This window comes from Salvelinus alpinus, chromosome 2, assembly GCF_045679555.1.
Source record: "Salvelinus alpinus chromosome 2, SLU_Salpinus.1, whole genome shotgun sequence".
Taxonomy (NCBI): Eukaryota; Metazoa; Chordata; class Actinopteri; order Salmoniformes; family Salmonidae; genus Salvelinus; species Salvelinus alpinus.
In genome coordinates, this window is record NC_092087.1 from 76,605,014 (window position 1) to 76,632,165 (window position 27,152).

The window sequence follows — 27,152 nt, forward strand, 5'->3', positions numbered from 1 at the left end:
ACATTACACACAAAGGTGTTGCAAATGACTTACCATGATTTCAGGGGAGAAGCTGTGGATTTTAGAATATTTTATTGTTTGATCAAATGATATAGCCATCACTATGGTCACTTCAGTTTAAAGCTAATTGCTATTCTTCTACTGGTAATATTTTCTAAATGTTGTAAATTATTTAGTAAAGGGGTCTCTGTAACGCATGAATCCACCCTATCACATGACCTGGGTAGACGTCAAGCCTGTGGTCACGTGACCGGAAGTATTGAAGCAGTCGAATGTGAGTATTTTGAATAATAAACTAATTTAGCTCGTAATACATGTTTTCACTGTCATAGATGCAACTGTTAAATTTTCATGCAGTAATGGCACATTCATTTCTAAATTATGCTGAATATTTATGCTGAAGAGAGGATATTTCACAAATGCCACCTCACATTTTTAGCTAGCTAGCAGCATTAACCTCCATGGCTCTCAGTCCCGAGAGGCTAACGTTAGCTACTATCAAAACAATCAATACATCTGGCTATCTAGTGGCGCAAGAAGCAGACCACTAACAGTCAAATACAATGGACGACTCTGATCAAGACTTCGTGGACCTCTGCTCTAAGTTGCTCAAACGAGTCCGCAGAAAAGCAGGCGTAACCGAGAAGAGAAGTGTTGCAGAGCCCTCGTCCCAGGACACTGCGAAAGACATACCCACCAAAAGGGTGACGACTAGGAGGAAGAAGAAAGATGTTGGCCCAAGTTCAAAGGGAGCTTTGGGTAACAAGTCTGAACACGTTTCCTCCATCTCTACCACTTGTGATGAACCAAACCGACTTTCCTCCAATACAGACAAATCTAAACAAGCAGTGGTCAATGGAGGTATTGAACTTGGTGTAGGAGAGAATGGGTCATTAGTGGCTGTGGATGTTGCTGGGTCTCAACCTGAGGATAGGGGAATGGGGGTGAAGGAGAAAGTGCTACACAGGATGCAGCAGTTCAAGAGAGTCAATCCACAGAAGCTGGTGCATGGTGAGAGGAATCCGCCTGCAGCAACAGGGAGTGAAAGTGACAGTGCTGCTCCCCATCCACTGCCAGATAATGAAGGTGAGATCCATCAATGTGTCTTTACTCTAGATTCTATGGTGTGTATTTTCATTAATTTGTGTGTACACTCAATGGCATGCTAATGACCTTTCTCTCCACCTCTGACCTCCCTGTTCAGTTCCATCCACCTCCGCCTCCACTCCCCTACCACTGGACCCCCAGGTGGATGACTCGGATGAGGCCCTGGCCCTGCGTCTACAGGAGGAGCTGGACAGGGAGGCCCAGGGTAGTGCAGTGGACCTGGAACAGGGAGGCCTGTTCTTCTGTCAGCTCTGCCAGAAAGACCTGTCTGCCATGAGCCCCACAGGACGCACCCAACACATCAACAGGTAGGGACGACTGGAGCTGGACACACAGACACTTGCTCTCTCACCCATCTAACTCCAGAATCTGTCTGTTACTAGAACAGTCAATGACCCCAAAGACCCATCTAACTCCAGATTCTGTCTGTTAATGGAACAGTCAATGACTTCAAAGAAGATACTGCCTCGTTTCCTTTCCTGATCTTGAGGAACTGGATAGGTGAAATCAAGTCCTCTTGTGGCTTCTGATGTTTAGCCTTCAACAATCCAGTGTTTTCAGATCAGTGCAGATGAAGGAAAGGAGACAAGGAAAATAAACCAGTTTACTTTATTGGGACACCCCATGTCCCCTTATCCAGGTGTCTAGACGAGAGTGAGGACAGTGCTGCCCCCGCCCCTCCTCCCGCTCCCAGCGTCCCAGAATGCCCCATCTGTGGTAAACGGTTCAAGTCCCAGAAGAGTCGCGCGGCCCACCTGAAGCGTTGCTCCTCCACGATGGGCGTGGCTCCTGCCGTGCTGCTGCAGGCTGTACAGAGACAAGTTGCAGAGGACCTGACTGACAGCACTGCCAACCAACCGTGAGTCACCCTGGTCTGATTGGTCCCGCCCCTTTAAACCATCAACCAACCCAAACAACTTGACTGCTATTACTGTACATTAAATTGATAACTTTGATGTTAGAAGCATTAAGTCGTGCTCAGGAGGGTGCAACATACTGAACATTGCAGATAGAAGTGTACTTGATAGAGCTAATGTTGTGCCCTACTGAACCGCCCCTGTATGATGCTTTTGGGGCCTTTCTGTCCCACCTAGAGAAAGATTGTAGGAGAAACACTGCGTTGTTCAAATGCTGGAGGACAATAAACTATTCTATTCCACCCGTGAATAACCCTCTCCTCTCCCCCAGTCCGCAGGCCGGAAGTTCCAAGCGTAAAGGCTCCACAGACCCCAGCCTCCCGGGCAGGAAGAAGCCCAGAAAGAAGCCCCGTGGCCTGGACGAAGACACCATGGTGGCCATGGCCCTGTCCCACTCCCTCCTGGAGCAGGAGAAAGAGATGGAGCGGGACATGCAGAGAGAGTTACAGAGGGAGATGGAGAGAGAAGGTGGTCAGCAGCTCCCAGCCCCCCTCCCTCACATTTCTCTGTCACCATTGAAGTGGAGAGCTGAACCAAGTAAGACGAGTAAGTCACTATCTTGACTGAACCTACATATTGTTTAGGCAATGCATTATTCTAGGATTATAAGGATGTATTTGCTGTGACGAAAAACAATTTCCCTTTGTTATGTAAAACGGGAGCAAACTATACTAAATGCATTGATATGAAACTATACATGTATAAACATTTTGATGATGTTTATATTATATGATTAATATCATAGCCGAGTCCTTTTCTCTTGACTCCTCCCCCAGGTAAGGGGCGTGGCAAGAGGAAAAAGGGTGCACCACCTCGCCCCCCTCCCCTCCTCCTGGTCCAGGACTCGGAGACAGCCCTGAGGCGACTACAGGAGCGCGTGGCTGGCCTCCTCCTCCGTACCCGCGCCCCCTCGCCGCCCACCCCCACACGCTGCCCCAGCTCCCTGCCCTCCTGCAGCACTGGTGCTGGCCCCCTCTGGCAGAAGAGTGCGTTGCGGGATGGAGGGCCGAAGGTCATCTCTGAGTTCTACACCCCAGAGCTCAGAGAGTTTATACAGCCTTGGGTGTCTCTAAAGGTGAGAGCCTGTGTGCGTGTGTTACTCATACATGCACAGCTTTGCTTCTAATACTCTGCTTTGCGTTAAAAGTATGCGTGTATCTTGATTCATAGTCTTTTCATTCACACTTTAATTTATTTCACTCAATTTGTCTTCTAGACGGATATGGTCTGTCCTACCAAGGCCATGCCTGTATCCTCCACCAACCTTTCCATAACAGAAGGCATCTCTATGACCAAGCAACCTATCCCCTCCTCCCAACAACCAGTCTCCTCCACCCAGGCAGCCCCCTCTTCGCTCCCTTCCACCCCAGGGACAGGGCACCTTCCAGTGGGCAGCCAGACTCTGTGTGACCTGATGGAGCTGGCTGATGAGGGAATGACCCTCACACAGTGGGGCTATTCTACCCCAGGACCTGCCAGAGGTGAGAGCTACTCCTGGGAGAACTGCTATATACAGGAAACAAACAGGGGGAAGAATGTGCACAAAACACAAAGACATATAAAAGAGTGGAAATCCAACCTACTGAGGAGGACTGGAGTAATACAACCATATCATAGTCTTCAATCTGACTCCATTACCATGTGAATGCTATAGGTCGAAAAGCGTATCCCATGGATCTAGTCAAGGTAGCGAGCCTTGCACCACTCACAATACTATAAGTTACATGAGTCCAAGATAACCTGGAGGTATTCAGAGGCTGAGAGACAGAGCTAATATCTTGCGATCAATGTCCTAGCATTAAATGATTGATTTAACCTTAGCTCAGAGCTGCACAGTTAGAAGCCAAGCATATCTGCTGTGTGTAGTATGAATGACATTTACCATTAGACCATACATCTAATAATAATTCAAGGAATATTACTCAGAAATATGACAACTGCCGTTCTTATCTATCTAAAAGTAATCCAATTTATTACACTTGTGCAATTAGAATACAGTTATGAAGTGGTACATACCAGAAGTCTTCAATGTCAAAAGATACAAAATATGTAAAAGTCTAAATGTATAAAAGACCCACTATGGTGTAACGGAACGCTACACCAGGAGATTGGTTACCAATGACTCCATGAACAAAGTTTCCACCCATCTTTTATTCTCCCCTGAGCTCCAGATCTCAGTATCTCCCCTCGTCTAATTAACGTCACTTTGTTCGGCCAAAACAAAATTCATTAAAATAACTCACGAACCAGAACCTCCCTTATCTGAATGATAAGAGCTCACATCTGGTCGCTCCCTCTTTGAACTGACCGCCGTCCAACAGACAGAATAACACAGTAACTCTGTAACAATGAATCCATAGCACTTACAGAACAATGAAACATATCAACATTCACAGCTCTTTATGAACTCTTGAATCAATCCAAACACGACAATGGAATTCACACAGTAACATTCATTTAGTCGATTCAAGTTATGTCTTCACACCCCCCGACGGTGTCTGTGCTCCCAGGGTTCTATGGGAACGTTCCGCCACGGATAAGGTGTGTTTGACTTTTGTGATAGCCGTCATGTGGTCAGCCATCCAGACAATGCCATAAATCGTGATGGAGTCCTCACTCTGGGCCTCGGTGCCTGCGAGTCGCTAGACCCATCTTCATCGCTGTTCACGTGTTCACTCCCTATTTTTCCACGACAGACACAGGATGTATACACACGCTCACAGACATGGAGATAAACACACACACACGCAGCATCCGTAACTAACATCCCTGAAAGTCAAACCTACTGTACCTCTAACGTTATTTATCTTCCCTCGGTCCCTCAGACAAAGAGAACACTGCTGCAGACTTCCACCTAAGTGGCTTTGTTCCTGAGAGCACAGACGAACCCCCTGACCTGTGTCTCAGTGGCTTCATCCCAGAGAGCATTAGAAACACTGAAAGCCATCAAATGAGATGTGTTCCTCAAAGCAGAGATACCAACAGGAGCAACCAGAAATCAGTAAGGGACCTTTTTTAGAAGTCTTCCACTCTATTGTATATGTTTTCACAACTAGACCTTGATTAGCTGAGTGCAGTGTGTTAGAGCAGGGTTGGAGCAAAACCCTACACACACCCAGTAGCTCTCCAGAAAGAGGCTTGGCCACACCTGGGCTAATATAATCACCATCACATCATAACTGTGTTGGACACTTGTTGCCTGATCATTGCTCTGTGCTGGTAACCATTGTCTGTCTCTGACCCATAGGTGGCGCTGTCCAGGCTGGCCTCAGACCTGACCAGTATGGTGAACAACCCCCAGTTCAGTGATGTCCAGCTACAGGTGGACAGTGGGGAGGTGTACTTCACCCATTCATTCATGCTGTATGCTCGATGCCCCCTGCTGGCGCAGATGGTAAGTGCACGTGTGGATTTTGCCTCGTTATATTTGCTTGTATGGTTCTCATTTGAAACCATTAATATTTACAGTTGAATTTGATTTGTTTTCTATCTCTCATTCCATCCCTCTCTCTCTCCTAGGTCCATGACAGTGGATTCGGGGTGCAGGAGGACTGCATGCCCTCAGCCCAGAGGGTGTTGTTGGGTGAGGTACCAGGCCAGGCAGTGTATACCCTGCTCCAGTACCTCTACACAGCCCACTGCCCTCTCACACGCACCCTGCTGCCACACGTTCAGGAGCTAGCAGCCAGGTAAAGTCTGACTCAACACCTCTGCCTGGATGGCTAGACTGGTGTTTAAGTGATATGACTTAATCTTAGTAACAGAAAGTATTACAAAATTCTCAGGTAAAGGTAAACATATGGTTCTTTATCCCCTCTTGCTTTCTGTCTCTCTTTCTATAAAACTCCTTCTTTCTCTCTGTTTTCTCCTCATCAGGTTCAACCTGGAGGAGCTGCAGCAGCTGTGTCAGCTCTACCCAGCTCAGACAGACATCCACAGAGGTGTAGAGGGACAGGGGGATCAGTGGGGAGACTACCCAGCCCAGGAGCACCAATCTGGGGGAGAGGAGGAGCACCAAGACCAGGTCTTCATGGAGCTCCTCCGCTCCATGTGGAATGAAGAAGAGGTTGAGGAAGATGAGGACAGAGGAGAGGAAGGAGGGATTGCGATGGAGGAGGAGCGAGGGGATGGCATGATGATAGAAGACGGAGAGACAAAAGAAGAAAGGGTGAACGAAGAAGAGATGGAGGAGATATATGAGTTTGCTGCCACTCAGAGAAAGAGGGATGAAGGGAAAGAGAGCGAAAAGGAAGAATCAGAAGAAGAGGAGGAGGGAGGAGTGACATTTTTCACAGAGACAGAAGAAGAGCAGGAGGCTCCAATCCAAGCTCACTCAATGGCTGAACACTCAGATAAGGGTGAATTAACATGCATGACATCCCCTCAAACAAAACCTCCCAGTTTAGAGGCAGACATAGCTATTGGTGACATTGACACAGACCGGGGGAATCCAAATAGGATAAAAACTGATCTCAACAAATCAGAAGGTAGAGATCCAGAATGTTCTAGAACAGCCACCATGGAGTCAGACAGAACTAAACAATTTGAATCAAACGTCACAAGCTCAAGAAGTGTTGGAGAGGTATCAACGACAAAAAGCCTCCATGACGATCAAGAACTAAATGCTAGTCTGGAGCGTAGCTACAGCCGTCTCTTCTCTGACTCTTGGGGGGTCTATGAGACGCAGGAGGAGCCCCACACCTCCCCACCAACACAACCATCCTGCCACTCCCAACCCCCCAGGGCTATCCAGAAACCCTTCTGCTCCCAGCCCCCCAGGACCATGGTAGTGGGACAGCCAGAACTCACCTCCCCACCATCCTCCCGCTCCCAGCCCACAAGGCTGAGGGTCGATGGGGGTACGAGACAGACAGCGATCCCTACCCTCCAGTACTCAGCCATTGAAATCATTGACCTCTCCATCAGTCCTCCTCTGGTCCCTGGTGTAGCCGCACTACCTGTTCCTGGTTTGTCCCCAGGGGAAGTGACTGACACCGGGGCACGAGTTAGGACGGAGGGAGTGGTGGGAGGAGGGAAAGTTCCTGTGTGTAAGGAGTTACTCCAAGAGAAGGTACCGTCTAGTCCAGATGACTTAAAGAGAGAGAGTCATGGTCCGTATAGTATTTCTCTACCCGTCTCTCCTCCTCACAGTACCAAAGAAGAACCTGAGCTTATAGTTCTGTCTGACTCTAGTGAAGAGATGGAGGTAGGGGATCTAGCACCTACCAGCCCCTCTCCACCGCCCCCTCGTCTCTCCCAGAACCACCAAGGCTACACCCCAATCACAACTCAATCCAACACAGAATCCAAGAAATCCAGCTCGAAGGAGACTATTGGTGGTTCTGTGAGGGTTCCTTCTGTCTCACCTTCAGATCAAGGCCTAGATCCAGATCCTCCTAGTTATAAACCAGGTTCTAATCCTGGTTCTGCTGGTTCTACTAGTCTCGTGGACTGTTCTGCAGAGATGTCTTGGTTCATCCCGGCCACTCCGCCCCTGCCTTCCAGGAGGACCAGCTCTAGCTCTACCCAGACCTTTAGTAGCATGCATCGCACTCAGCTTTTTCCTAAGGCCAACTCTTCTTCCTCCTCTTCTGCAGCGTCAGTTTTCTCCTCTCCCACCCTCCCTTTCAGGCCTAGCCGCCAGACCTCCAACCCACCCAGGGTTTCTACACATTCTGCCCAGACAGAGTCCTCTATTTCTAGGCAGAAATCAGACAGCAGAGGGCTTCGTGACGACCGCTCTTACCAGAAATACAACAGTGGTTCAGTCGGATCTGACCGTGCTGCCCGCTCCCCAGTCCCCTCCAAATCCCAACCAAAACGCTCCTGCTTTCCCCGCCTGACCCCCTCTCTCTCCGTCATCCCCCCACCAGACCCCTCCACCAAGGGTACCCCTCACCACAACATCCCCCAGCCATACAGCTCCACTCCCCTTTATTCAGATCTACCCAAGCCCTCTGCTCCATCTCTGGCCTCCCCTCTTCTGAGAGACGGGGAGGGGGACAACGGAACCAGGCAGAGAGGGAGGGGGCTGGGGATCTCTGGGAGCCCATGGAAGAGAGGGGGACTGGGTTCTCTGGGCCTGGGAGAGGAATCGGATGAGATGATGAAAATGGAGGAACTGGAAAGGAGTGTAGTGAAAGAAGAAGAGCAGGAGGAAGAGATGGGAGAAGACATGGAGAGGTCCAGTAACAGCTTTCAACGGAGCTTCCTCGGGATGGACGAGCCGCCCATGGCCTTCGATGACTCCTGGGGCCTAAACGCAGGAGGAGGGGACACGGACGGAGAACGATCCCAGGCAGTGTGCTTCAGTCTGAGGCTAGAGAGCAGCGGCGGTGGGGCTAGTCCTCCAAGACAGGGCCGGAGAGATGGAGAGATTGCAGGACCATCCTCTACTTTTACCCCCTCTCCTCCTCTTCCTAAAGCCTACACCACCCAGTCTTGCTCCACCCCCTCTCCACCTCCACCCAACACCACTACACCCCAGGCCAACCCAGAGATCAGCGCTAACGTCCTGGACGCTGAGATCTGGGACGACTGGGGGGAGGAAGAGGATGAGGCTCTTCCTCTCTCTCAGAGGGTGAATCCTGTGGCTCTGGCTCAGAGAGTGGCCCAGCTCAAGACTCCAGGTAATACACTTTCAGCAGTTATACCCCCTTGTATAGAGGTTTTAATGTTTAATCTAGCTAGTTCGGGTTCAAAACCAGCTTCATTGCTTCGTACTGTTGAAATATTGAACAGTCTTCCATTCGTGTTATTCTGATCCATAAATGCAATAAACACATTCACTGTTTTGTCACATCTTTTCTTATTTCTCTACCCTTTGACCCCTCTCTCCACAGTGGCCCCCCGTAGGAAAGGCCAGCAGGGCCCCCTGGTCCCCATCACCCCCATGCCCATCTACTCTGACATGGACACACCTGACCTCAAGAACAAGCTCAACCGGTCTGACTCCCCCAACACATCACCTCAGAACTGTCTCTGATATCTCTGCCCTTTTATATTAGTTTGTCTATCAGTTATTTAATTCATGTGGTCATTTCACTCCCACCATCTTAAGAGACCTAGCCTGGTCTAGTTCCCAGTCCTTCTTCCTCCATTGATAGTTCTTTGATGAAATGTGAGATTACAGGAGCACAATGTATGGCAGTTGTCAGTGTAGTCGGTCTATACCCCCCCCCCCCGCCCCCCATCTCTTTTCTCTACATCCATCTCTTTTTCTGTTACCCTCTCCCTCTAGTAAAAGTCTGTTGCCATCCTGCTCTGTGTCCTCCCTCTAGATTCGGTGTGCGTCCCTTACCCAAGCGCCAGATGATCCTGAAGCTCAAGGAGATCCACCAGTACACCCACCAGGTCGTCAGCTCAGAGTCCGAGGACGAGGCACCTTCCCTGGGTCGCCCCAGAGCTGTCGGGCCCCCACCCTCCACCTCCTCCATGGAGCCCACCAGAAAGCCAGTGTCCTGTGCCCAGACTGGGGGGTTTAAAGAGCCTAGTGGAAGAGCAGCACCTACCGTCTCCCTGGTGAAACTGCCTGGTGGGGAGGACATGGAGCCTCTCTCTGCCTCTCAGGGATCCAATACGTCCTCCACAGCACCCAGTGAAGACTCTGAGAGGTTAGCACTGGGAGTGTGTGTTTAACAGGTGTTGTTCATGTATGTATTTGTCTAGAATACTTTTGACTGCTAAATGTACTAACATTGACACTCCTCCATTCATCCCTCATCTCTCCCCCCAATCTATTCTCCAGGTCTAATCCAGAGCAGTGCCTATCTCACGACTCGGATAACGAAGACATTACTGCCTCGCAGTCTGCCTCCAAGCTCCAGGACAACCTCGTCGCTGTCCGTCGTTTCATCCAGTCAGACCCTGACCTCTACGGGCAGATCCTCCTCTACCAGCCCCTGGTCCTGTCAGACTTTCAGGACAGACTCAAGGCCGCAGGTATCCGGCTGGGGGGCGCCAAGCTACTAGACTACCTGGATTCCCAGTGCATTACGTTTACCACAGCCAAGCCTGGACTGAGGGGAGGAAGAAAGAGAAAAGTGAAGGGGGCGACCAGGGCTGGAGGGAGGGGAAGGAGAGGGAGAGGGGCAGCTAAAACAGCAGATTGAAGTTACCTTTGAGGGGATGCAGTGGAGGCAAAGGTGGATTTTGAAAAGATTTGCGGGAAATAATTGAGTCTAAACTAAATCAGTGGCAATTAAGGCTGTAACGTGTTACTACCATTCTGAGTTCTAGTTGGATGTTGAACTGTTTCCCGTTTATATCGGTTGGACTTCTATAATTAAGTAATGTTTATGTTCTCTTCCTAGTGTCAAGTCCTATTTTTACAGCATGCTATACTAGTCTGGGTTATTGAACTATGCTGTCCACAGCCAAAATAGTTAACATTCAAAACCCCTGGATTACCCGGGAATAACTCCAGCACAAAGCAAAATTATGAAAAATATTTTACTGTTTTTGTTTTTCTCCAAAGACCAGCCAAGAAATAGACTTCATTCAATCTGAGCACAACTCATGTTGGGGCAGGGAGGTACTTGTTAAAAAGAAAACACAAGCAGAAGAAAAATCACAGATACTCTTCATTAATTAGTTCTTCTGGTTGATTAGCCAATCAGGAACAGGCATTTTCCTTGGAGGTGGAGCGTTCAGTCTAAAAGGTCAAAGTTCGTAGCTTCAGGACCATTCAGGGGTACAGCAATGTGTGCGTGTCACACACTCCTAGCACGGTGCAGATATCAGTATTCCTTTGAACCCAAAATACTGGGTACAAAATACAGGAAGCCCACTAAACTGTAGCTTCAGAACCAGAATGTCCTCTCTCCACCCCTCCTGCACCTCTTCTTCTGATCACAGCTTGGCCCATGTGGCTTCCACGCCAGTTAGCACCTCCTGTCCCTTCTCCTTCTCTTCCTGTCACGACAGGTTAGCGATGTTGGCCAGGAAGCGCTGGGCCCACCACTCCTCCAGGTCTATAGGCACAAAGTCTGTAAGGAGACAGGGAATAGGTGCTAATGAGAAAACATTACTATTATGGTACCTCTGTCTGAATCTCACAAGTCTACACATCCTGAGCACAAGTCTGCATGGAGAGAAGGAGAGGCAATAGTGTATGAAAAGGAAGGAAACGGTATTGGTGAGATTTTTGCTTATTGAGATATTACATTTGTGCTTCAAACGCTTCACTCTTTCTCTCTGTAACCTCAAACACTACAGTACTGTCCAATGACTTAGAGTGAACAGGACTGGACAGGTTGTGTGAAATCAGCAACCAGGAGGAGTGCCAGTTTATCCAAGGTGAGAGACTGATAGTTGTTCAGAGACCAGGGAGTTAAACATTAAAACAAAAGCTTGCCTTATGACCTCTCTATCTAGCTGCAGATAAGATGGAGCCAAGAATTGCTTAGCCTGCTGTGTTTGTTTAGACAGTACTGAGACAGACGTTTATAGGGCTAGACAGAAATACACCAAAATAGAGGGTTAAGACCATGAGTAGGCGTGCTGATCTAGGATCAGTTTGTCTTTCAGATCATAATAAGATTGTATGGACAAAGGACCTGATCCTAGATCAGCACTCTGAGGTTTTATGAATACAGGTCCTGGGCATCACATAATTGGATGTAATGAGATAGGAAGTGGAGGTAGACTTTAGTGTACTCCCATATATCCCACTGTTGCACATCTTCAGTAGAGCAAGATGGAGGCCGATTAAACAACAATGGCGGCGAGTGAATAAGGCCTATAGATACTCACTCTTCGTTGTGGTACTGGGGGTCTTCTCTGCGTACTGCACGGGCCCCTGGCCACATACAGCAGCAGGCTCCACACTGCCTTCTCCATCTCCTGCCAGCTGCTGCTCTATTTCCTGCCATGCTGCAGAGCGGAGAGAATATACAGAGGCATTAATACACACACTAACTGAAGATACGCGTTACAGCAAATAACTTTTCCCATGTGTGTTATGCTGCAGTTCCTAGGTAGTTGTATAATACACGCAGCCAACTGGGCATGAAAAAAATCCATCCATTGCAATATTATAGTATCATGGGGTGCTGCAGCACCCGTCACACCACAACTTCCCGCGGCTCTGAAGCTGGTGGTTCGTTGTTTTCCTCTTATATAAATGCCCAATGGAAGTGTTTTTATTTTAAATAAACTATCCCTCTAGAGGTATAACCTTGCTTGTGCTCCAAATTCAAATGAAACAGCCAACCATGTGTCCTCGAGTGGACCAGGACAGAACTACAGTACATTGCATCAGCCACACTACTAGGAGGTGAGATAAGACTGGAGGTTGTGTGTTTCACTATGAGTTATAACACACCCCTCATGAGTTATAACACACCCCTTACACTTTCAAATACACTGTGTTGCCTGTGTACATTTCTGTGAAAAGCATTTGAATGTAAATGTACAAAAATAAACAAAGCTCACTGTTTTATAGGAAGTGCAAAGTGTAAAGGAGCTTTCACCTTACATTACTTGGTAGTGTCTTCATAGTTTAATTGACAACCGATATCACTTTATAAACACAGTGACTGGACTTGACTATTTCATGCACTACAATATAGTGGTTTGCATTGGCAACGGTGTCAAAGGCTTTCTGTAAATGAGTAGAGCTGTGCTCTGTGAGATATTTTATAAAAACAAACGGGATATGCCCAGAATTTCCTTCTGACCATTATAATTGAGCAGTGATCCAAGAACAACAGAACAGGTCATGCTGAGACCATGCCATTCTGCTGCAAGTCACCCGTCTTCATCAGAGCAGGCTGAAAGAACAAACTAGCCCAAACTGTCTCCACTTTCGTACATGACTGCTTCGATAAAGCTCTCAAGTATTTCTATCAACCATTTACCTTCTTTATGGTTTGAGGCTCTTAAACTATACCCAAACTGTGTCAGAGAGAATGCTTCCACTTTTGCACTTGATTACATCATTTAAACTCGGTGGATTTATCCTCCCCGTTTGCTTTCGAGTGTAGGCTTAAACTCCACGTAGTTCTCTCTCTCTTTATATATTCACACCCCGTTTGCTTTGGTGTCTATTCTCCTCTTGCATTGGGTGGTCTAGTCCTTGAATGCAGTGATTCTCTCCCAGATAAACATTACTGGTGTTGTGGATAGAGTGGCAGTGTCAGATGTAACCTTGAGTTAAGACTGCTGCTGGTCAACATGTTCGTCAGCTATAATGGCCTTCCATTCATCTGATGTAAACTGGAATGTGTATGCATAAAAGGACTTACTATAGGCTCAATAATAACCTTCAAATGGCATATTTGAGAGTCTACAATACTCCTTATACCGTCAGGATGAGAGCCTTATGCTGTGTCAGTGAGTGTCCATGGCTCTATGCATGAGAAAAATGGGTAGTGTCTCATCTGTCTAGTAGTCAATGAGTCTCACCTTCGTACACAAATCGGACATTCTCTTCATGGGCCGGGGTGAAGCCTTCAGATGTGGTGTCTTCCTTCTGTGTGGCTGCAGTGTGGTATCTCTTCCCGTTCAGGCGATTAAACACTATCTTTGGAGCTGGAGAGCTAGACAGATAGAAAATGAGGGTAAATAAGCACGTTCTGAATAAGTAAGTGTGTGAAATCGTATTGTGTACGCCTCTGGAAATCTGGTCTTGCTTCAGAAATGTATAAGCTGGGCACTAGATTATACTTTTTGCATAACACCCAAAAGGACTTAATTTTTTTTATAGAATAAAACTATTGTCCATCCAGGATGGACGTTTTTTCTTTGGCATCACCTTCCATTAAATTGATACATACTCACATCATACCTATTTAAACCAGTCAGTCCATACTGCATACACTAAAAACAGAGGACATTGATACATTTCCTCAGAACTGACCGCTGTCCCAAATGCACTGGATAGATAAGTACATATAGTCATGCAAAGTAAATTGTATATCTAGCCTAGAGGTTCAGTGGCTGTCTAGAACAGAGCTCTCCAACCCTGTTCCTGGAGAGCTACTGTCCTTTAGGTTTTTGCTCCAACCCTAATATAGCACACCTGATTCTAATAATTAGCTGGTTGATAAACTGAATCAGGTTAGTTACAACTGGGGTTGGAGTGAAAACCTACAGGAGGGTTTCTCTCCAGGAACAGGGTTGAAGTGCCCTGGTCTAGAATATTAAGGAATTCTATTTTCCCACATCGCATGTCATGCCCACTCGGCTACCATAGAAATGTAAGGATTGGTGGGATTCCTCTGAACCTACTTCCTTACACAATGATGTTGCTACGGAGACAACAGCAGACGGATTATAAAAGTCTGTGTGGCGTGATTCCCAGGAAACGATTGAATGACTGTGCTATTATATAACACACGTCCATTAAACTACATTGTATGAATGCATTTTATCCTGTATTGAAAATATACCAACGTATGTAGCCAATGACAGAGGAAAAAGCTTGCTTACTCAACCAAATGTACCATTGCTAAACTTGTGTGCCCTTGCAGAGCGCGCGAGGCATATTTCACTTTGAACGCATGCTACGTTCTTAGGGTATGTTGCTCATAGTTCTACACTGGCTACAATGTGACCGATTCCCCACGCTCGAATGGCTGTTCAAACATGTTAATGTTTCTCTACTGCGTTTGGACAGTAAACAAATGGCCAAAGTTAGCACGCGCTGCTAGCCAGCAAGCCTGTCAGTTAACCTCACAAGGTCAGACCGTTTCCAAAGAATTTAGAAAACGTTGCAATGACACTTCAACGATACAATATAATTTATCGGTGTATCGATACTATATTGCAGTAAACATACAGGATTATGAACGTTCTAAGATTAATTTCCGTGAATCGTGACGTACTACAAAATGATAGTGGAATCAACGTTACATGATCATGTTCATTCCACTATACGCCACACACGTACCATGAATTCTTCAGCTGAGTGGTTTGCTCGCGCTTCTTGATATGATTATGATTATGATAAATGCAATATGGCAACTTACTTTGAGGATAACCAGGGGGTCGGTTTGAGCTTCAAGTCGTTGGTTTTATTCTCAAGTTGCTGCGTGGGACCTGAAATGGAAAGAGAATAGCAAGGTTGTACTGATCACAACATGCATGTTGTCATTGAAATATGCTTTTAAATCCGACAGATCTAATCGAAGGCCTAGGTTCAATTAAACACAGTTCCGTGCTCATTTCAAAACCTATATAAAGTGCACTACTGCTTTATTGACATGATTCGAATGCTACTATCGATAATATCGGCATTACATAATTGGATTGAAGAGAAACAATAATTACATAACTGATGCTCACCTGTCCTGCGCTGTGTAACAAGTTTACTGGGACCTCTGGTAATAGTGTACATCATGTGAAAGCCGAGAACTTCAGTGTTGCGAAGGAAAAATAAGTGGGTTATCTTCAAACAAGTCGAGAGTGGTGTGACAGCCTACAATGTGTCGACTCCAAATACCGTGGTGGTCTTTAAATCGATCCCCTTGAGCAATCCCCTTTTTGGTCGAGTTCTCTTGACGCAGCCACGTTGGGAAAATTATAGCGCCTGTTTTTCCAAGTCAGCTGCTCAGTGCTACGTAGCCTACGTCTCCGGTTCGGTTAAAATATCTTGGTACTGCTACTGCAATGTGCTCCTTGTGCTGTGCTCGTCGCCGCTACGAATAAGCATATGTTTGGTTAAAGAGGCAGTCTGCTAGTGTTTCAAGGGTATAGCCAATAGGTCAACCAAGGTAATTCAATACTGATATGGAATTCAAATGTCTGTTGGAGAAGAAACTCCTACCCTTCCGATCAATGTTTTTGAATAGAATATACAGTTAGTTATATTGATTAAATTCCCATTTGTGAAAGGCAACCCTATCCTACAGTACTTGTACAAACAATGACAGTGACACCGCACACATGATTTCATCATGACAGTCATGGGCACCCCGGTCATATCACTACACACCCCCAACCGTCGCGGTTTTAGAGGAGGAGCGTCCTTCAGAACGCACTACTGCTGACCTATCACCCGGTAATCCGAGCACGTGGAGATTTGAAGCCTATTCACGATGATCGGGTTTAACATTTGGAATGAAATGGGGAAGTTAAATCAGAGATTGCTGAAGTCCATTTTTTTACCAGCACAAATATTCTCTGATTTAACACGAGTCATTATGCAAACACAGCCTTGGGATTTTTAGTAGCGCAGTCTAAGGCACTGCATCTCAGTGCAAGAGACGTCACTACAGTCCCTGGTTTGATTCCAGTCTGTATCACATCTAGCTGTGATTGGGAGTCCCATAGGGTGTCACACAGTTTGCCCAGCGTTGTCTGGGTTTGGCTGGGGTAGGCCATCATTGTAAATAAGAATTTGCTCTTAACTGACTTGCATAGTTAAATAAATAAAAATATATTTGCATAAGGCATGCATTTTGGTTGTTGTGGAATAGCCTAGTATGCATGTTCAACATACATATTGGGAGTCAGAACATATGTAAGACAGGCAAGACATGTTTGGTAACTGAAGCTCACCGGTGACAAGAGGAGGCTCAGACAGGCTTAACCAGGGTAATACTAGTCTACCTAGGTTCACCCTGCCCCCTACACTAGGACACATCTGCTCTATATAGGTCAATGTATGGGACTAACCCTAATCCTGCATCCTATCATCAAGGACCTCAGCCACCCGAACCAGGGCCTGTTCACCCCCCTACCTTCTAGAAGGCGGAGACACTACAGGCGCATCAAAGTTGTGACTTAGAGATTGAAACCACTAGCCGGCCTCCGCCCAGTACCCTGCTCTGAACTTTACTCACTGTTACTAGCCAGCCTCCGCCCAGTACCCCGCTCTGAACTTTACTCACTGTTACTAGCCGGCCTCCGCCCAGTACCCCGCTCTGAACTTTACTCACTGTTACTAGCCGGGCTCCGCCCAGTACCCCGCTCTGAACTTTACTCACTGTTACTAGCCGGGCTCCGCCCAGTACCCCGCTCTGAACTTTACTCACTGTTACTAGCCGGGCTCCGCCCAGTACCCCGCTCTGAACTTTACTCACTGTTACTAGCCGGCCTCCGCCCAGTACCCCGCTCTGAACTTTACTCACTGTTACTAGCCGGGCTCCGCCCAGTACCCCGCTCTGAACTTTACTCACTGTTACTAGCCGGCCTCCGCCCAGTACCCTGCTCTGAACTTTACTCACTGTTACTAGCCGGCCTCCGCCCAGTACCCCGCTCTGAACTTTACTCACCGTTACTAGCCGGCCTCCGCCCAGTACCCTGCTCTGAACTTTACTCACCGTTACTAGCCTGCCTCCGCCCAGTACCCTGCTCTGAACTTTACTCACCGTTACTCGCCGGCCTCCGCCCAGTACCCTGCTCTGAACTTTACTCACCGTTACTAGCCGGCCTCCGCCCAGTACCCTGCTCTGAACTTTACTCACTGTTACTAGCCGGCCTCCGCCCAGTACCCTGCTCTGAACTTTACTCACTGTTACTAGCCGGCCTCCTCCCAGTACCCCGCTCTGAACTTTACTCACTGTTACTAGCCGGCCTCCGCCCAGTACCCCGCTCTGAACTTTACTCACTGTTACTAGCCGGCCTCCTCCCAGTACCCCGCTCTGAACTTTACTCACTGTTACTAGCCGGCCTCCGCCCAGTACCCCGCTCTGAACTTTACTCACTGTTACTAGCCGGCCTCCGCCCAGTACCCCGCTCTGAACTTTACTCACTGTTACTAGCCAGCCTCCTCCCTGTACCCCGCTCTGAACTTTACTCACTGTTACTAGCCGGCCTCCGCCCAGTACCCCGCTCTGAACTTTACTCACTGTTACTAGCCGGCCTCCGCCCAGTACCCTGCTCTGAACTTTACTCACTGTTACTAGCCGGCCTCCGCCCAGTACCCTGCTCTGAACTTAGTCACTGTTACTAGCCGGCCTCCGCCCAGTACCCTGCTCTGAACTTTACTCACTGTTACTAGCCGGCCTCCGCCCAGTACCCTGCTCTGAACTTAGTCACTGTTACTAGCCGGGCTACCACCAGGTACTCAACCTTGCACCTTAGAGACTGCTGACCAATGTCCATAGTCATTGAACACTGGTAGTAGCCTCGGCTTCAGACTTTCCTTATGTTGTATTAAGAGGTGAGGGGAAGCCTGTGGCAGAGGGTTGAAACCATATGGTAGACACTGCATAAGGACAGAGAGAGAAGCTGAACAAATATACTTCATCCATACTGTCCTTGTTTATTTTTCCATTCCTATAAGATTATTTCATTCAAGTTAATGCATCTTATTAGGTTAGTATTTCATTGGAAGGCTGGTTGGATGCCCAGACTTTTCCTTATTTCAGTTAGACTATCCTTTCAGAAAAGCACAGTACTGCACTGTGTGAGAATAAAGTGTTCATATTGACACAGATCCTTGACACTTGGAATGATCATGGATTCCAAATATGACATATGTATGAGCTGTGGTCCCGTGTGGCTCAGTTGGTAGAGCATGGCGGCTTGCAACACCAGGGTTGTGGGTTCAATTCCCGCGGGGGACCATTATGAAAATGTATCACTAGTGTAAATCTCTCTAGATAAATATCTCAAATGTAAATGTGCAGTAGGTACACTCCTGAGTTGGTTATTACAGTACATCGGTGTTGTTCACTAAATGAAGTCTCCCTGTAATTTGAAGGCTATTGTACTGGACTGAATATTTGTATCATGTGTCTCAGGCATACAATACACAGTAAGATAAGTAACACAGGGTTAAAACCGTATGTGTCCAATATGGGATTTTAACTCGCTTCAGTGTGTGTGTTTTGTGCAGGTTTCTGTGAGTGTGATGTCCGTCCACTGTGTTCAGTAGTGAGGATCACAGTCCTCCAGTAGGCTGTCAGTGATGTAGTTGATGTTGAGTATCTCCTGGTAGTATTGTTTCTCCTCAGCTGTGTTGACTGTCCAGCCCACCACCTCAACCCCTCTCTGGGCCCAGTACTGGACATAGTCCCTGGGGATGGAAGAGAGAAGAGAAAGTCAATAAGGAATCAATGGCCAATCAAATCAATACAGGTTATGTGAAATCTAAAATGAGATGTTGTGTAATAAAGGGATACTTAGTGATTTTAGCCCTTTATCTACTTCCCCAGAGTCAGATGACCTCGTGCAGTGGAGGCTGCTGAGGGGAGGACGGCAACATCATAATGGCTGGAACGGAGCGAATGGAATGGCATCAAACACATGGAAACAACGTGTTTGATGGTGTTGCTACCTTTCCACTCCAGCCATTACCACGTGCCCATCCTCCACAATTAAGTTGCTGCCACCACCCCCAAAATGAACTCATGGATACCATTTTTATGTCTCCGTGTCCAGTATGAAGGAAGTTAGAGATAGTTTCGTGAGCCAATGCTAACTAGCGTTAGCGCAATGACTGGAAGTCTACAGGTATCTGCTAGCATGCTAGATAAAATTCCAAAGTATCCATATAACAGTGGTTATTGAGGGTGTGTACACTTCAAACAGCTAATGATGTGGGTAACCGTTGCGACGTGTAGTATCAACAAAGCAGCAGTACATAAGGGCTAGAGCAGCAAATCTTTTGTTTCATCAGAGGATACATCGCTTCTTAAAGCGCAATCATGTCATTATATAGAGGTCTAAAGTAGTGCACTATATAGGGAATGGACATATATACAGGGAATGGACATATATATATAGGGGATGGACATATATATATAGGGGATGGACATATATATATAGGGGATGGACATATATATATAGGGGATGGACATATATATATAGGGAATGGACATATATATAGGGGATGGACATATATACAGGGAATGGACACATATAGGGAATGGACATGTATATAGGGAATGGACATGTATATAGGGAATGGACATGTATATAGGGAATGGACATATATATAGGGAATGGACATGTATATAGGGGATGGACATATATATAGGGAACGGACATATATATATATAGGGAATGGACATATATATATATATAGGGAATGGACATAACCCCCTCAGGAGGTTGAAAAGATTACAGCTGCACCATTGAGAGCATCTTGACTTGTTGCATCACTGCTTGGTATGGCAACTGCACCGCCCTCAATCGCATGGCGCTACAGAGGTTGGTGTGGACAGCCCAGTACATCACTGGGGCCGAGCTGTCATCCAGGACCTCTATATCAGGCAGTGTGAAAGGAAGGCCTCGTCAATTATCTTGAAAAAAAACTGGAAATCAACCAATCCTCTGTCGTTAACACAATGGAAAGGTTAAATGCTTTATTACCTCAATGTTGAAAGTACGTGAAACAAAATGGTGCAGTCAGAGGTCATGTGGCGGAGTGATGCGGGCGCTGGAGATGGGTGTGTGAGCAGGTGGGTCTGGGCAGGTGTGATGTAGTTCATTTTGTCGTTAGTATATGTATGTTTTATATTGTAAAATATATATATATATACAGTGGGGAGAACAAGTATTTGATACACTGCCGATTTTGCAGGTTTTCCTACTTACAAAGCATGTAGAGGTCTGTAATTTTTATCATAGGTACACTTCAACTGTGAGAGACGGAATCTAAAACAAAAATCCAGAAAATCACATTGTATGATTTTTAAATAATTAATTTGCATTTTATTGCATGACATAAGTATTTGATACATCAGAAAAGCAGAACTTAATATTTGGTACAGAAACCTTTGTTTGCAATTACAGAGATCATACGTTTCCTGTAGTTCTTGACTAGGTTTGCACACACTGCAGCAGGGATTTTGGCCCACTCCTCCCTACAGATCTTCTCCAGATCCTTCAGGTTTCGGGGCTGTCGCTGGGCAATACGGACTTTCAGCTCCCTCCAAAGATTTTCTATTGGGTTCAGGTCTGGAGACTGGCTAGGCCACTCCAGGACCTTGAGATGCTTCTTACGGAGCCATTCCTTAGTTGCCATGGCTGTGTGCTTCGTGTCGTTGTCATGCTGGAAGACCCAGCCACGACCCATCTTCAATGCTCTTACTGAGGGAAGGAGGTTGTTGGCCAAGATCTCGCGATACATGGCCCCATCCATCCCCCCCTCAATACGGTGCAGTCGTCCTGTCCCCTTTGCAGAAAAGCATCCCCAAAGAATGATGTTTCCACCTCCATGCTTCACGGTTGGGATGGTGTTCTTGGGGTTGTACTCATACTTCTTCTTCCTCCAAACATGGCGAGTGGAGTTAGACCAAAAAGCTCTATTTTTGTCTCATCAGACCACATGACCTTCTCCCATTCCTCCTCTGGATCATCCAGATGGTCATTGGCAAACTTCAGACAGGCCTGGACATGCACTGGCTTAAGCAGGGGGACCTGCGTGCGCTGCAGGATTTTAATCCATGACGGCGTAGTGTGTTACTAATGGTTTTCTTTGAGACTGTGGTCCCAGCTCTCTTCAGGTGATTGACCAGGTCCTGCCGTGTAGTTCTGGGCTGATCCCTCACCTTCCTCATGATCATTGATGCCCCACGAGGTGAAATCTTGCATGGAGCCCCAGACCGAGGGTGATTGACCGTCATCTTGAACTTCTTCCATTTTCTAATAATTGTGCCAACAGTTGTTTCCTTCTCACCAAGCTGCTTGCCTATTGTCCTGTAGCCCATCCCAGCCTTGTGCAGGTCTACAATTTTATCCCTGATGTCCTTACACAGCTCTCTGGTCTTGGCCATTGTGGAGAGGTTGGAATCTGTTTGATTGAGTGTGTGGACAGGTGTCTTTTATACAGGTAACGAGTTCAAACAGGTGCAGTTAATACAGGTAATGAGTGGAGAACAGGAGGGCTTCTTAAAGAAAAACTAACAGGTCTGTGAGAGCCGGAATTCTTACTGGTTGGTAGGTGATCAAATACTTATGTCATGCAATAAAATGCAAATTAATTATTTAAAAATCATACAATGTGATTTTCTGGATTTTTGTTTTAGATTCCGTCTCTCACAGTTGAAGTGTACCTATGATAAAAATTACAGACCTCTACATGCTTTGTAAGTAGGAAAACCTGCAAAATCGGCAGTGTATCAAATACTTGTTCTCCCCACTGTATATCATACAAAAAAAATAAAGGCCCGGAAAATCATTAAAGACTCCAGCCATCCAAGCCATAGACTGTTCTCTGCTTCCGCACGGCAAGTTGTACCGGTGTATCAAGTCTGACACCAACAGGCTCCTGAACAGCTTCTATCCCCAAGCCATAAGATGTTAAATAGCTAACAAATGGCTACACAGACTATCTGAGTTGACTCTTGAATGTTTATATTTTAATATTTTTTGCACTGTCTTTATGCACACTCACAGGACTCTACACACTCACTCACACTCCAACACACGCACACATTTATATTGACTTTAAACACATACAATCATCATATACTCTGCTGCTACTCTGTTTATCATATATCCTGATGCCTACTCACCTACCCCTATACATATCTACCTCTATAGATCCAGTATCTCTGTACATTATAATATGTACTGACTCTGTATATAGTATGTTTACCCCTATACATATCTACCTATATAGATCCAGTATCCCTCTACATTATAAATATGGTACTGACTCTGTATATAGTATGTTTACCCCTATACATATCTACCTCTATAGATCCTGTACATTATAATATGGTACTGACCCTGTGTATAGTATGTTTACTCCTATACATATCTACCTCTATAGATCCAGGTCCCTGTACATTATAATATGGTACTGACCCTGTATATAGTATGTTTACCCCTATACATATCTACCTCTATAGATCCAGTATCCCTGTACATTATAATATGGTACTGACCCTGAATATGGTACTGACCCTGTATATAGTATGTTTACCCCTATACATATCTACCTCTATAGATCATCCAGTATCCCTGTACAGTATAATATGGTACTGACCCTGTATATAGTATGTTTACCACTATACATATCTACCTCTACAGATCCAGTATCTCTGTACATTGTAAATACGGTATTGGAACTAATCATATGTACAGTTGAAGTCGGAAGTTTACATACACTTAGGTTGGAGTCATTAAAAGTCATTTTTCAACCACTCCACAAATTTCTTGTTAACAAACTATAGTTTTGGCAAGTCGATTAGGACATCTACCACATTCATCTGTACAAACAATAGTACGTCATACCGCTCAGGAAGGAGATGCGTTCGGTCTCCTAGAGATGAACGTACTTTGGTGCGAAAAGTGCAAATCAATCCCAGAACAACAGCAAAGGACCTTGTGAAGATGCTGGAGGAAACAGGTACAAAAGTATCTATATCCACAGTAAAACTAGTCCTATATCGACATAACCTGAAAGGCCGCTCAGCAAGGAAGAAGCCACTGCTCCAAAACTGCCATAAAAAAGCCAGCCTACAGTTTGCAAATGCACATGGGGACAAAGTTCGTACTTTTTGGAGAAATGTACTCTGGTCTGATGAAACAAAAATAGAACTGTTTGGCCATAATGACCATCGTTATGTTTGGAGGAAAAAGGGGGAGGCTTGTAAGCCAAAGGAGGGACTGGTGTACTTCAAAAAATAGATGGCATCATGAGGGAGGAAAATTATGTGGATATATTGAAGCAACATCTCAAGACATCAGTCAGGAAGTTAAAGCTTGGTCGCAAATGGGTCTTCCAAATGGACAATGACCCCAAGCATACTTCCAAAGTTGTGGCAAAATGGCTTAAGGACAACAAAGTCAAAGTATTGGAGTGGCCATCACAAAGCCCTGACCTCAATTCTATAGAAAATTTGTGGGCAGAACTGAAAAAGCGTGAGCGAGCAAGGAGGCCTACAAACCTGACTCAGTTACACCAGCTCTGTCAGGAGGAATGGGCCAAAATTCACCCAACTTATTGTGGGAAGCTTGTGGAAGGCTACCCGAAATGTTTGACCCAATTTAAACAGGCAATACTACCAAATACTAATTGAGTGTATGTAAACTTCTGACCCACTGGGAATGTGATGAAAGAAATAAAAGCTGAAATAAATCATTCTCTCTACTATTATTCTGACATTTCACATTCTTAAAATAAAGTGGTGATCCTAACTGACCTAAGACAGGGAATTTTTACTAGGATTAAATGTCAGGAATTGTGAAAAACGGAGTTTAAATGTATTTGGCTAAGGTGTATGTAAACTTCCGACATCAACTGTAGCTTACTTCCGTTCTCGTTATCTTCTTACTTACATTTCTTGTGTGTTTTTGTTCTACCTTCATTTATTTTATAATACTACATTGGTATTGATAACTGCATTGTTGGGATAACAGCTTTTCACTGTCCTTCTGCACGTGACATTAAAACTTGAAATGTAGTGCACGATATAGGGACTAGGGTGCCATTTTGGACTCTAAATAGACAGCGGTGACTCACAGTGATATGAAGTTCTTCTGCACCAGGATGGCAGAGACACCACAGAGGTTCCAGAGCAGGTGGTGGTGGGCCCAGTCCAGTATCACGTCTAGCACCTGCATCCAGTGGTGTTTCCACAGCGACGAGAAGCGCGGCGTGCCGTCACCCAACCGACTAAGGCTCCATGGCCGGTGGGTCAGCGCCGTCACCACTTCCGGGTCAGCCTGACGCATCTGGGGGTCAGGGGTTAGAGGGCAATGGAGAGAAAGAGAAGGGATTTCACTACGAGTTTATCATGTCAATCTTTCAAATGTCTATCTGTGATCTATTTTTCTTCCCATAGTGAAGTTGAAATGAAAATGGCTGCCATTTCATGGAAACGTAAATCCATTGTTAGTCCTCTCATACAGAGAGATAGACACATCTAACCCAGTACCCATACAGACAGCTCACTACTACCCCCTCGTCAAGCCAACAGCCCACAGTTACCCTGTAGATGACGTTGGGCTCAAAGGAACAGACGATGCTGGTGTTGTAGAGCACAGGGTGTTTCTGATACATCTCCTTTAGGGCTGCCGCTGCCTGGGAGAGAAGAAGAACACAACATGGAAAAGTCATTCATACACTTTCTGTTTGTTTGTAGAGTCTGTGTATGTGTACCTCTCAGACCCACTGGTGAGCCAGCAACTGTTGGGGGTCAGTTAGATCAGTGGTTCCCAAACTGTGGAGCGTGCAAAGCGGTCGGCAGAGCGGGTGCAGAGTCGTCGCCCCACCCCCCAAAGGAACTCAGTCGGGCCTTAAACTTACTCTTGAATGTTGCAATAGTTGAATGCACAAGGTGCAATTTCGAAAATTGGGTAGTGCATCATCAGTTCCTCTTATCATGTTAGTCATTGCAGACAGAGAGATAGTTATAACTTGTCCGAATTTTCTTATTGTATGAGTCACTCAGATATGACATGAACACACAATGTGTAGAATTGTGGGAAATTAGCTTCAAAACAGCAAAAGATGTTCCCCCAATGATGGAAGAGGAGCCGGAGTGGAAAAGTTTGGGAACCACTGAGTTAGATGACTGCTCTCAATTCTCAGTTTCTTGAATTGAAGTGGACCACTGACTAAAACAGCAGGCTTTCAGCGGGCCTAGCTGGTCCATGACTGGTCTAAAAGTGTACTGTTAAACAGCAAACAACAGAATTATCAAGCTTAGGCTTAAGACGAAGACAAAGAAGTACTCAGTAGTGTGCAACTGTATATTCACAACAATCTTTATCTGAGGCTTCTGATTGGCTGTACCTCATCTGGGTGACCTTTGACATCAAAGTAGATGGTGAGCTGCAGTTTGATGCATTCCTCCACAGCCTCCTGCAGAGTGGGGACCTTCTCTCCCTGGAACTTGTCACTGTTGGGAGCCACATAACATATACCGTGCCATCATTGGTCCTGTCCCAGCTAACTAATAAGCACAGAACTCAATTTAAACCATGATCAATTAATTATTTGAATATGTGTTTTAGTGTTGAACAAAAACATGCATACACTGCGACCTCCAGGACCGGAGCTGTCCTACAGTATCACTCCATCTCTCTCTTCCTCTCACCTGAGTCGGTGCTTAGCGGCAGCGTCCAGTTTACTCAGCCCAGAGAAGCTTAGCTGTGTGAGGGGTCCCGACCCGTTGGTGGTTCGGTCTACAGTCTCATCGTGCATCAGAATAGGGACTCCATCTGATGTGAACTCCAAGTCCAGCTCTACGCCGGTCGCCCCGTTCTTATGTGCCTAGAGATGCAGAGAGAGAGGGAGGTTGAGACGAGGTGAGAAAAGGAGATGGCATGAAGTTGTGCTTTCTTGACTGGATCTCCACTATGCTGACTGAAGGTTTGCCATAATCATCTGGAGGCTATGTAAGGGGAGAGAGAGCGAGAGAGAATGTTGTGGCTTTCAAGAACCACGAATCCTTGTTGAACAAATACTTCTCTCCTCGACTTCCTGACTCACCTCCCGGATGGCAGTCATGGTATTCTCCGGCGCATCATGTCCTCCACCCCGGTGAGCGACTAGGGACACCCCACCCGAAGCAGCGTTCTTAGCGGGCCGAAGCACCTGTCTCGCCTGGCTGGTCGGGACTTGGGGAAAACGGAACATGATCAGAAAGGCATAGAGGCAGGCGGTGAGGGCGGTGGACCATATCGGGCTCCGTGTTCCGAGGAGAACGAACGCGAACACCACAGAGAATAGGGCGATTTCGTCTCCGAGTTGCAGCATTTTTGCGCCGAGTCCATACGGTCACTGACTCACAATTCTGCGGTGTAGACTGATCAACACACTTCTGCTATGCTGTTGGACAGACAACAGTGCATTAACACTGTCATAAAGTTACAATTTCGTAATAGGCCAACGAAGCTTGGAAAGATGTCTCAATATTGTTCAAGTTGGCTGCAAACAGTGACACTTCTTTGGAAGATCGGCACTCAGGACGTTCCTCCTTCAGTCTATGCAGAAGCAAGACACAAAATAATTCAGTGGCTACATTTGAAATCGTTAGCGTAGTTTCACAACATCCTATTCACATGATCAAACAGCAACATTGTTGCCTCATAACTGTCATATTGGACCTCCCACTCTCCGTTGTAATAGATTTGTGGAACCTAAAGTTTCAAATAAAATGTAAAAGACTTGCGCAATAAATATCATGCTTTTCAAAAATAATTATTGTTCACATTTATGAATATTAAAGATAAAAGTAATTGCACAAATACTTTATTTTGACCATATGTCGCTCTGCC

General features: G+C 46.1%; 3 protein-coding genes across 4 annotated transcripts; 1 reads left to right on the plus strand and 2 right to left on the minus strand.

The window, feature by feature from the left end:
* Positions 1-231: 231 nt before the first annotated feature.
* LOC139567774 (structure-specific endonuclease subunit SLX4-like) lies at positions 232-12,500 on the plus strand. 2 transcript variants are annotated; one of them, XM_071389264.1, is made up of 14 exons: positions 232-274; positions 440-1,086; positions 1,205-1,415; positions 1,748-1,966; positions 2,296-2,570; positions 2,801-3,099; positions 3,241-3,505; positions 4,850-5,025; positions 5,272-5,418; positions 5,544-5,713; positions 5,901-8,653; positions 8,867-8,969; positions 9,305-9,637; positions 9,772-12,500. In XM_071389264.1, the coding sequence occupies exons 2-14, from the start codon at positions 564-566 to the stop codon at positions 10,133-10,135; spliced, it is 5,838 nt and encodes a 1,945-aa protein (XP_071245365.1). In that variant the 5' UTR covers positions 232-274; positions 440-563; the 3' UTR covers positions 10,136-12,500. The 2 variants fall into 2 exon arrangements, with proteins under 2 accessions (XP_071245365.1, XP_071245366.1); XM_071389265.1 differs by having other exon boundaries at positions 232-1,086; positions 2,296-2,561.
* Positions 10,462-15,985, minus strand: mcrip2 (MAPK regulated corepressor interacting protein 2). Its single transcript, XM_071389266.1, has 5 exons — positions 15,312-15,985; positions 14,996-15,065; positions 13,431-13,564; positions 11,778-11,897; positions 10,462-11,011 (listed from the first exon to the last, which is right to left on the minus strand). The coding sequence occupies exons 1-5, from the start codon at positions 15,364-15,366 to the stop codon at positions 10,941-10,943; spliced, it is 450 nt and encodes a 149-aa protein (XP_071245367.1). The 5' UTR covers positions 15,367-15,985; the 3' UTR covers positions 10,462-10,940.
* Positions 15,986-18,213: 2,228 nt separating this feature from the next.
* gde1 (glycerophosphodiester phosphodiesterase 1) lies at positions 18,214-27,141 on the minus strand. Its single transcript, XM_071389267.1, has 6 exons — positions 26,365-27,141; positions 25,970-26,145; positions 25,666-25,771; positions 24,859-24,951; positions 24,391-24,602; positions 18,214-18,990 (listed from the first exon to the last, which is right to left on the minus strand). Exons 1-6 carry the CDS (start codon positions 26,629-26,631, stop codon positions 18,843-18,845), a joined length of 1,002 nt encoding a protein of 333 aa, XP_071245368.1. The 5' UTR covers positions 26,632-27,141; the 3' UTR covers positions 18,214-18,842.
* Between the last annotated feature and the right edge of the window lie 11 nt (positions 27,142-27,152).

Coding starts and splice junctions, on each gene's coding strand:
- LOC139567774 (XM_071389264.1), top strand. CDS start 564: ATGGACGACTCTGATCAAGACTTCGTGGACCTCTGCTCTAAGTTGCTC. Junction 1,967..2,295: donor GACAGCACTGCCAACCAACC/GTGAGTCACCCT, acceptor CCTCTCCCCCAG/TCCGCAGGCCGGAAGTTCCA. Junction 5,714..5,900: donor GTTCAGGAGCTAGCAGCCAG/GTAAAGTCTGAC, acceptor TCTCCTCATCAG/GTTCAACCTGGAGGAGCTGC.
- gde1 (XM_071389267.1), bottom strand. CDS start 26,631: ATGCTGCAACTCGGAGACGAAATCGCCCTATTCTCTGTGGTGTTCGCG. Junction 26,146..26,364: donor CCATGACTGCCATCCGGGAG/GTGAGTCAGGAA, acceptor CTGCATCTCTAG/GCACATAAGAACGGGGCGAC. Junction 24,603..24,858: donor AGCCCAACGTCATCTACAGG/GTAACTGTGGGC, acceptor CCTGACCCCCAG/ATGCGTCAGGCTGACCCGGA.
- mcrip2 (XM_071389266.1), bottom strand. CDS start 15,366: ATGATGTACACTATTACCAGAGGTCCCAGTAAACTTGTTACACAGCGC. Junction 13,565..14,995: donor ACCCCCTGGTTATCCTCAAA/GTAAGTTGCCAT, acceptor CTATCTGTCTAG/CTCTCCAGCTCCAAAGATAG. Junction 11,898..13,430: donor TGTCCGATTTGTGTACGAAG/GTGAGACTCATT, acceptor TCCGCTCTGCAG/CATGGCAGGAAATAGAGCAG.